This window comes from Eurypyga helias, unplaced genomic scaffold (assembly GCF_000690775.1).
Source record: "Eurypyga helias isolate BGI_N326 unplaced genomic scaffold, ASM69077v1 scaffold689, whole genome shotgun sequence".
Lineage (NCBI taxonomy): Eukaryota > Metazoa > Chordata > Aves > Eurypygiformes > Eurypygidae > Eurypyga > Eurypyga helias.
Genome location: NW_010271259.1, coordinates 211,553 through 222,469, shown reverse-complemented (window position 1 = coordinate 222,469; position 10,917 = coordinate 211,553). Strand labels below are relative to the sequence as shown.

The following is a 10,917-nucleotide window of genomic DNA, read 5'->3' as shown; positions in this document are numbered from 1 at the left end:
GATTGCCCAGATGTTAATGTGTAAGCTTGCGGCTCAGGAGACATACAGTCTGTTCTCAGCTCTGTGAAATGTGTCCTTCTTGACCTCGGGCAAATCACTCGGGGCTGTACTTCTCCCCACTGTCTGTGGAGAACACCAGGATCTGGCAGCCAAGGACAAGACAGTGTCGGTTTTTCTCATCGCTCCTGAAATTATTTCATGGATCTGGTGTATGTCCCTTTCTATGTCTGCGTACTCCATTTCTAGTGTGGGTTCCTACTAAGGTACCACAAGGACACAAAGTGCCATAGGAGCCGTTTCTATAAGAACAGCTATGGATCCATCTTCCCCTGTCCTTATGGAGAAATCTCTTTTAAGTAGAACATAGCCCCAAGATGTTTTCCAAGGTTAACATCAAAATATTTTTTAAAAAGCAATTTAATGAGATGACACCCACACTCTGAGATGAAATCATTCCAGAATAACATTTTCCTTCCCTCCCTGCCCACTCCCTTCTTTTCTGGCATGATTTTAGCAGCTAATATCTGTATGAATGCCAGGAGTTTGGAATTATATAATGAGACAAATCATAATTTGTACTCGGCACTGGTGAGGCCGCACCTTGAGTACTGTGTTCAGTTTTGGGCCCCTCACTACAAGAAAGACATTGAGGTCCTGGAGCGTGTCCAGAGAAGGGCCACAAAACTGGTGAAGGGTCTGGAGAATATGTCTTATGAGGAGCGACTGAGGGAACTGGGCTTGTTTAGCCTTGAGAAGAGGAGGCTGAGAGGAGACCTGATCCCTGCCTACAACTACCTGAAAGGAGGTTGTGGAGAAGTGGGTGTTGGTCTCTTCTCCCTAATGGCAGATGATCGGATGAGGGGGAATGGTCTCAAGCTGCGCCAGGGGAAGTTTAGATTGGACGTAAGGAAGAAGTTCTTCACCGAAAGGGTTATCACGCACTGGAACAGGCTGCCCAGGGAGGTGGTGGAGTCACCATCCCTGGATGTGTTTAAGAGACGGGTGGATGAGGTGCTGAGAGATATGGTTTAGTGGCGGACAGATACGGTTGGACTGGATGATCTCTAAGGTCTTTTCCAACCTAGTGATTCTATGATTCTATGATTCTATAACAGTGATCCCTGTAAATACCAAGTGAGGATCAAACCCTAGTGCTTTCCCTGTCTGAAAGCTGTGGTAAGGAAATTTCACATGGCTTGTGGCTTTGGACTGAATGGAAAACACTTGCTAGACAGAAGCAACTAAAATCTTTCTGGACTTGAAATGGATGGGGAAGGGCCAAATGGGCATGAGGACAGTGCTGTAAGAGGCAAATGGTGTTGTACAGACAGCTAAGCAGGCAGGAACAAAATGATCCAGACAAGCGACATCATCACTGAGACCAGATTTTGGCCAATTTTCCAGGGGACATAGAGCAAGTAGGGGTTGAAGTTGTCATTGATGAGAGAGCAGTAAAACATATTAAGATCTTTGGATGGAAAGTGATATATATACTTGCTTAGGGTATTATTTTATGTTTAGATAATTAATAAACATTACTGTACATTTTATTGTTAACTAGATTTTATTTTTGAGGGTTACACAACAATGTAAGCTGTTTGTCTGAAGACTGTATCCCACTTTCAGTATTCTACCCATCCTAAAACCACTCTTTGTACCTCTTTTTTGTTTCAAACCTCTGTTAATTATTTTTCCTTGTTTAAAGCTGGGTTTTGTTCCTTTGGAAGGATGATTTATTGTAAGTGGCTCTGAAAAGACATTAGGCGAGCAAATAGTCCTTTGGGAACAAAGAGTCACAACACAGCTGTTGAGACTATGACAGTGTCTAGTGTGCCAACACAGAGCAACAATACTCAAGACAGGGGAAAAAAAGGCCAGTAACTTCATCTGAGAGAAAAAAAAAAAAAAAGGCAGAACAAGGATATAAACATCTGAAAAACTGGCAGATGCAGCAAAGCTGTACAGAACACCAGAATAGAATGAAAAATTGCTTGTTGTGGGACGGGTTGAAAATGGAGGAGGTGGTCCTGTTATACCTTTGGGAATCAGAATAAATCAGTACAGTTTGAGAAAGCACAGTGACAATTAAACTGGGTACTATGGAGCATTAAATTTATTTTCAAGGTAAACAGTGGGACAACCAAATCATTCACTGATATAGGTCAGACCCCTTGAAGTCAATGGTGCTAGAGTGGATTACTAACCCCATGATTTGTGTTATGATTCAGACAGCGACAACATTGTTCATACATATTTTGGGTTATTTCGCAATATATAACATTACACCAATAAGGTATTTTAGTGCAAAACCTATTCTGGCTGATAATCAGGATAATCTATAGAAGCTCTCCTGTAAGTTGTAACCCATGGCTATAGCTCAGCTCACTATAAGAAAACTATGAAATGCATTTAAAAATGTCTGTTTTATTAGACTAAATGTTTGTAAGTCGCTTTTTGGCAACATCTGACAGGAGAGAACCTTAACTCCCACACCTTGGGATCATCCTGGGTATCAAGGGTGCTAATCTATTTAAATAAGGTAAAAACAGTAGGAAACTTTAATTATGGTAAGTAGCATAATTTTTGACACTAACAGCTTGGGGATCCTATATGGAAATCTGAAGGGCCAGACTTTGTTACATTAGTCTAAGCACATTTTCTTCTGGAGTAGACCACAGCTGAGCTTTAATGAATTGGCCTTATTTTGAAAGAAGCATCTTGCTGGAGATGGGAGTCAGAAAAGGAGCAGAGGAAGGGACAGGTCTACTCCCATAAAATCTCAGAAAATGGATGAACCCAGTGGCATTACCCTTAACTGCCGCAACTCCTTGGACCTGTTAGAGCAGGTCCAGGGGAGGGCCATGAAGATGATCAGAGGGTTGGAGCACCTCTCCTGTGATGAAAGGCTGAGAGGGTTGGTCTTGTTTAGCCTGGAGAAGAGAAGGCTCCGGGGAGACCTTATTGTGGTCTTTCAGTTCTTCAAAAGGGCTTATAAGAAAGTTGTAGAGAGATTTTTTACTACAGCCTGAAGAAACAGGTCAAGTGCTCATGGTTTTAAGCTGAAAGAGGGTAGGTTTAGATTGGATATAGAGAATAAATGCTTTATGATAAAGGTGTTGAAGCACCGGAACAGGGTGCCCAGAGAAGCTGTGGATGCCCCATCCCTGGAAGTGTTCAAGGCCAGGCTGGATGAGGCTTTGAGCAACCTGGTCTAGTGGAAGGTGTCTCTGCCCATGGCAGGGGGGTTGGAAGTAGATGGTCTTTAAAAGATCCCTTCCAACCCAAACCATTCTATGATTCTGTGATTCTGTAATTCTAAGTCACAGGACCTCCGAAGGTGTTCAAATTCATATAGTCAGCCCTCAGTCAGAGCTAGTGCAGGCCCCAAATAATCTCCTTGTTTCCACCCCTCTGCTGAGCACCCTTGAACACATCCAGCCTCCTTACTGTGCAACTTGTTAAAACAAGGAAAAGAACCAATCTTTACTCTGCGCTCTCCCACTTAAGCACAATGAGCTCCCCAAACTAGCTCATGGAGGCAATTGTAACTGAAAAAAATGATTTATGCAAGAAAATGTTAATGTCACCATTAATTTCAGATCTTAAGCACAAAATATTGGCCTGATTTTCCCATGGCCTACATGAGTGGAATTCAGTCGATATACCATCAGCGTTCTCCTAATTGTGTCTAATAAAGGCAAGAGGAAATCAAATAACTGTTACTTTATTTTTTATGTATGCTGCTCACCTTTAAAACAACTCATATGTCTTTAAGAATTGAATAATCTGCACCCATACACTACCCCCTCAAAACTTCAGGGCTTATTTTTCTGGAAACATTTGCACTCCATAGTGACTTGTCAAAGGCAGCCAGCCTTCTTTTCTCCAAGCTCTGCCTCTCCCCAAGTTTTCCCAGGCTGCTGAATCACCAGATACTCTGCCCTGCAGGTAGGTCTTCTCAATTCCAGCTCCACAGTGAATACAGAAAGAGGCTGCTTAACAAACTGTCTTTTGTACCATCCACAGAAAAGTCTAATGCACATGGCTCTTAAATGAAAAGCTTATCTCCCACCACTAATGTCCTCTAAGCAAATATGCAGAAACTCTCTGTATTCAAATTTTGGGATCTCATCCTGGAGCTGCAGCTGTGGCATCTAAAATGTATTTTTTTATCAATGACATGCAAGCTCACAGAACAGGGAACTCTGGCATCCCCTGTGCTGATTGGCTTCCAGGTCCTGCAATATAACTTTGAGCAGGCCCTGGATTAAGAAATGCTCTGGCTGCTGCCGTCCCCTTTGTTTGGTATGAGAATGCTGAACCCAGGGGATTAGCCAAGTGAAATGGTTGTTTTGCTATAAATAATTCATAACTTTCCAAACAGCTTTCTTCAAATGCAATAAACTATGTCTTTCACTCAGGGATTCCCTTTTAATTTTTAAACCAATTTATCTTTTTCAGAAGTTAGAAAGAGATCAGTTAAGTGGTGGGGTTTTTTTGTTTGCTTGTCTGTTTTTGTGATGGCTGAAAAATTGGATGGATCTTGAGCTTTCTTCACACACATTTTACATTGGAATAGACCTTGATCTTATTTCACACAAGTGTAACTACACAGAGTTCGATGACAGCCTCTTGCTAATTATGTCACTGAAATGTAAGAGATTCACTGTACCGTTTTGCTCATACATAACAGCTTAAGCAGCTTTTCTTCTAACACTTGTACAAACAAATTCTAGATAAAGTACAGGAATGAAAATGAAATTCAGAACTATGTATTCAGGAAAGATGCAAGATACTAAAAAAAACCCCAACTAGGGAAAAAATACGTGTCTTTTCAACTAAAACACCAATACTGTCAGGTTAAATTAATCAAACACTTTATTCGTGGGAAGTTTCCCACGAAGATGTGTTAAGTCTCAATGGAAAATGTTGTCAATGAGGTTTTTCCAAGTAGAAAATGCTCCTGATGTTGTTGGAGTTCTGGGGTTTTTTTAATCAGTTTTACAATCAGCTCAGGAGCTAATTCAAGGAAAGCTACAAGCTGATAGTATGGATGATAAAACCAAATCAAACAGTTTTTATACTTATTATGGTAAGTGTAAATCTACATACTTAGGAAGCTGAAATGTAGCTCCTTTTAAGGATGGAAAAAAATTGCTATTATTTTTGCTTTTGTCATCCTGGGCTTGAAGTTATGGGATGCTGGAACTCCCACGCTTCTATAAGACAATTTTGCAAAGTGTTCTAATAGTAAATTGATACAGCTTAGTATTAATCATCAATTAGTCAGATTGCCTTTCCGAAAGCTTGAAAATATACATTCAAGATGTCAGTGACTACCTTATCTTAAATGTATCCATTCTGAAATGATTTGTTTTGCTATTCTCTTACATATGAAGTGCGCAGAGGAATTTTATTGCTATATAAAGTTCAGAAATGCATTTGTGTAAGCTTTATATACATATTTAATCTTTCTTTTATATATTTGCTTTTTCTTTTAGTAAGTGATGGAATAAACAGCACTTTCCTTTGGGTGGATTATAGTACATGTGAACTGCCTGCTACTCTTCCTGCAAGAATAAGAAAAGCCCTTTGCTTTCATTTGTTCAGTATCAGCTTGATAGCAAAAAGCTTCTGAATGGCTCACGCTCACAGCAGACCAACAATTGCATGGGATCAGCACTTCTCCTACTAAAATATCTGAAGTCAAGGATTTGGAAAAGAGGTTTTTGCAGAGATGACCCATTTACAAGCTGGACTTAGTCCAGAGACTATAGAGAAAGCCCGCCTGGAACTGAATGAAAACCCAGACATTTTGCATCAGGATATCCAGCAAGTCAGGGACATGATCATCACGAGACCTGACATTGGGTTTTTACGTACAGATGATGCCTTCATCTTGAGATTTCTCCGAGCCAGAAAGTTTCACCAAACTGAGGCCTTCAGACTGCTGGCTCAGTACTTCCAGTACCGCCAATTAAACCTGGATATGTTCAAGAACTTCAAGGCTGATGATCCAGGAATCAAACGAGCTCTGACAGACGGGTTCCCCGGAGTACTGGAAAATCGCGACCACTGTGGCAGGAAGATTCTTCTGCTTTTTGCAGCCAACTGGGATCAGAGTAGGTAAATGTAGATAGCGTCCTTATCTTTTTACATACACTCACACTCAACTTGTAATGGAATATTTGTGACCATACTTGAAGTCACATGGCCATTTCCAGTAAAATATTTTGCAACCATGAGTCCATTTCACTAAACTTTCTTTTGATCTGATCACCTCTCATTCTTCAGACATAACACCCTTGAGATATAAGGGCTTATCAGTGTGTCAGACAAGTAGCCCAAGTTTTTTTCCATATATATTTCCAGTTTTTCGCCAGTGTCTGTTTGCTATAAATACATTAATGTTTATTATATAATTGCTTCAGCAATATCACAGACAGGTTGACAGAAAGCAAATGTCTCCAAACATATGGGGGTTCTTGTAGTTCTTCTGGTGCAGAAGGAATTGACCATATTTATTTTCTCTCCATATTTCTTAACAGATAATTTGTTTTTGTTGTTTTAACTAATTTAAGAATTACAGTTTATGTTCTTAGATTTCCACAAACTGCATTGTAATTTCTACACACTCTCGTTAGTGTATTCTTGTTAGTCTTATAAACAGGAGAGTCACAAAGATCTTATTTTTCTGTTCAGGCCATTTCTTTACAGAATAGTATGAACAAAGATATCTCCTAGCCATTATGATAAAATGATGCCCCTAAATGTTAACATGATTAGTCAGCTTTCACTACCTATTTGAAGTGATAGAGAGAAAAAGGGCTAGTCCAAGAATATCATGTTTATATTGTCCTGTTTGTCAGAAGTCATTCCATTCCATTTTCCCTGCCTTCACAGTGAGATGGAGAAATGTAATCATCTATAGGACTGCCATGTGTTCTGCTGATTTTTGATAAAAACCAGATCAACAAGCAAAATTCATATTCAGATTTTGAGTATCATAAATTGTGATGTTTTCCAGATAGGACTTTTGTCTTGGCATGGGCTAAAGTTGTCTGTGGAAGTGTCTCATCCTTAGGAGTCCATAGATTGGAGTTTTGAATTCAGATTATAGAAATTATTAGAGAACAATACACCTATGCCTGCAATATTTTATGTTAGTTGTACTCTGGTAAAACCTTTCATCTCCAGAGATCAGAAGTATTTCTAATTTTCCTTTGCATCTGAAAATAAACATACAAAGTTACAGAAGTGTAACTTTGCATATATGTAAGTATTCAGTGAAATCCAGAACTGAAGCCAGTGATAAAAGTCCTATTGACTACAAAAGGGCCTCTAGTTTATCTCCTGCCTTTCTGAGCAATGAACTTGCCTTTCTTCCAACCACGAAACTCTTCCTTTAGCAACTGGACTGGAAAGAAAGATGAATGAACAGGTATCTTAAATTAATAGAAAGTATCAGCTTTAGAGGAGAGAAGCACTGTGTCTCTGCTGGTTGCATTAAGGGATTTAGGTATTATACAGAGCCAGCTTTGGGTTTCTGATCCCTCAACAAAATGAATCCTTGCGATTAACCTCCTACATCAGGTCCTGCTCTTGGAAAGCTGAGAGTACTGCTGTCTAAGTCTTCTGCACTGAGATTTTGCTAGAATGTTGATTTCTGTCAGATTTTGGCTCACATTTTCTGCAAGTCCTTTAATATGCATCCATGTATATGTGTGTCTGTGTGCAAAAACCAAAGTGAGCTGCATGACAAATACCGTGTTTCCGAAATTGTAATTTTAACTTTCAAGAAGAAGGGCTGAGGCAAATAGGATAGTATATATTTTCCTAAAGTTCCTCAGTGAAATTAAAAATCACATCAAATTCTACCTCTCTTCAGCCACTGATGTTCAACTCCTCTATGGAAGCAAATGACAGTGACAGTTTTGTGAGCTTTTGCAGCACTGCAAGTGCTACAAGGATTTGGGACAGGATTTGGGCTGTATGTAAATAGAGGGATGACCTCCTCCTTTTTTACTACCTAAAGGCATCAACAAAAGCAAAAGTTGTTAAGGAAATGATGTGCAATGTCCTATTAAGCAGCAGGGAAGCAGGTTATCGATCAGAAAAAGTACATATTCATACATATTTCACAAAATCCCTCAAACAAACAGGCATTGTGTATATCTTACATATGTGTATCTTAGACAACCTACCTATAGGTGTGTCTTCAGTGATGGCAAGATGTTTACAAACTTACATTTCAACTGAATGCTAATTCAATCTATTCATATGACTGTGGCACTGACATGCAAAAGTACGAGCTCAGCTTTCAGCATGCTTTTCCTAACTTTAATCTCATTTGCAGCTGCTTGTGTCTTCTCTTGCATTATGTTTAAATTGTAATTTATAAGGGATGATTGATAGAGAAATCACAATTTATGAAGTGTCATTTAAAACCAGCACAGATATAATCCATAACCTGATTTCCAGCCCAGACATTTTTACCATTTATACTGCTGGCAGTATGGTGGCTGTAGAGATCACACATCAAGGAGGAAGAAGAAGCCTCCAAAATTTTTGGTTCAATACATTGGTATTTTAAAGGAAATATCATTATTTGTGTAATGTGACTGCTTTTAAGGGGTTCCCTGTATCAAAGATAAAATTTCTATGTGAGCTTTTAGAAACATTTGTAATTTCATCTTCAAGAATGTAATCGATAGATCTAATAGCTCTGGAAAACTAGGTTTTAATTTCCAGTCTCAGGGTTTCCAGCTTCAGTTTTCAGCTGCTGTATTGTGTTAAAAAGAATTCCGAAAATATGACAGCTTCCCATGTCCGTACTTTTGTGTCCTCACCACCTCATCTTTTAACCTACTTCTGAATACACAGAAGATGTAGCAGCATAGGGTAAGTTATTGTCAGGCAACAAGGAGACAATGCCTTAGCTACTCTGCAGGAGTGGTTCTTGTGTTCCTTTTTAACCATGGTGAAGGTAAAACAGCTAACCTCCTTTTCCTTGAGGGCAAAACAACCTTGTGTTTTCCACATGGTAAAGAACATACCTGTGGGCAGCCAGCAATGCAAAGATAATGTTTTACAAAGTACTGCACTAGCTTAATGTCTTGCAGCATATTTTTGCTGCCAAAGCTTAAATAGATTGAAATTCTTTACTCTCAGAATTAGCATGATTTTCCAGGCCACTAATACTCTTCATCATTCTTTTCTGGACCTTTTCTATCACTTTAGTGCTGTTGCTAATGTGCAGACAAATGAACTGAATACAAACTTTCACTAATAAACCATCATGTGGTAACACCGTTTCACAGTCTTCTGTTCAGTATTTCCCTCTTTCAGATATAAGATTGTCACTGTTTTCTTAGCTACTCTATCACATTTTGAGCTCATGTTCATCTCAAATCTGCTTGAAAGTCACTGTTTCCTAAAATACCAACACCACTGGTAAATGTGTCATGCATTCTCATCCATAATGTGGGCACAGTCTAGCATGTGATTCACGCTCTTCTGCAGAGCTAAACCTGTCCTCCTCATCAATTATCATTGCACGGTTTTTATGACATCTTCAAAGTTCACTTGCAATAATTTTATTTTTCTTCTACATTGTTAAAAAAGATGGTAATTATTGTTCTGAACAAAAACTCCTTAGTGACTAGGGAAAAAACCAACAAGAAATGATAATTCTTATCTCCAAATCACTAGCTGAGGTCTGTCTTGGTGCCAGGTTTTCACTCATTTAGCATGTGATACACTGGTTTGCTTTTGCTCTATTTTTTACACAGGTTTCTTAGAGTTGATGTCATCACTTTCTCTCTAAGTCCTGTAGAGTATATTTTTGATCTGTTAGTTAATGTTAATCTCATATTATACAGAACAGAAAACTTCAGAGGTATTGAATAAGTGAAAATGAGCAGATGGTTAGAAAAGAAGGAGATCAGATTAGTTCCACGCTGAGGGAGAGGAAAAACCTTGAGCTATATTATTGTACACTAGAGCATCCACACAGGGATGACCATCGTTCACTTTGGTCAGAGCTCAGAGGTGCAGAATAATCCAAGTACAAAGTGTGAACTCGCCCCAAACCCACAAAGCTTCACATATACCACTGATTACACAGCACTTTCTTTTTAAATGAAATCGTTGAGTAATAAAGACAGGTAAGGATGTCAAACTGATCTTGTCAGGGATTTTTTCAATGGAATAATTTGCATCATAAAAAAATCCTAGTTTGTAAAACAAATATGTGTGTACATACAAATATACAATTCTGATGAGAGCTTAGCCAGATTTCACATGAACACAAATGTGCCATGTGCTGGATTGCAAATACTCTTTCTTAGTCTTTCTCATGTCATCAGCCTCACCAAAAGCCCTCACTCCTCTGATGCACCTCTAGTGAAATTCAAGTGTTTAAAGGGGTCAGGTAAGAGTGCCTTTTTTTGGCTGTTGGATTGAGTAAAGCCTTCACTAACTACTGCAGCTGTTCCTAGGTCTGCTATTGCCTTCTGGTATATCCTGCTCATATACCCGGGAGATGGGGAGTTTGGGTGACCAAGTAATTCAGCAGAAGGTGTTCATTAATCTTCCAAGTAAAGATATTTCCTTCGAGGTTGTTTAATCAGAGTAAGATTTATTTCTGTGTAGAGAGCCAGAACAGGGGTTATCTCCAGCTATGACACATGGTCTGCATACTCATCCTCTGCAAACAGAGTCTTGAGGTATGGGGGAAGAAGGTTGCCCATTGTCTTTTGCAGCAAAATAGTAATTAATTTCTGTCTTTGTGTTTGGACTGTTGTGTCTTAGAAGCTGTCAAATAGCTCCAAAAATTCTGTAAATCAGATGGAAAAAAACTGCTGCTTTGTTTACAACATACATTTCCAAGTCAGCTGCTAGCCATAAATTCTCTTT

At 39.1% G+C, this 10,917-nt stretch overlaps 1 protein-coding gene across 1 annotated transcript in view; it reads left to right on the top strand.

The window, feature by feature from the left end:
- The first annotated feature begins 5,737 nt into the window (after window positions 1-5,737).
- Window positions 5,738-10,917, top strand: part of CLVS1 (clavesin 1) — a 100,769-nt gene continuing 95,589 nt past the window's right edge. Inside the window, exon 1 of the mRNA XM_010158736.1 lies at window positions 5,738-6,126. Within this exon, the coding sequence (XP_010157038.1) occupies window positions 5,738-6,126 (389 nt within the window). The remainder of the gene's footprint in view (window positions 6,127-10,917) is intronic.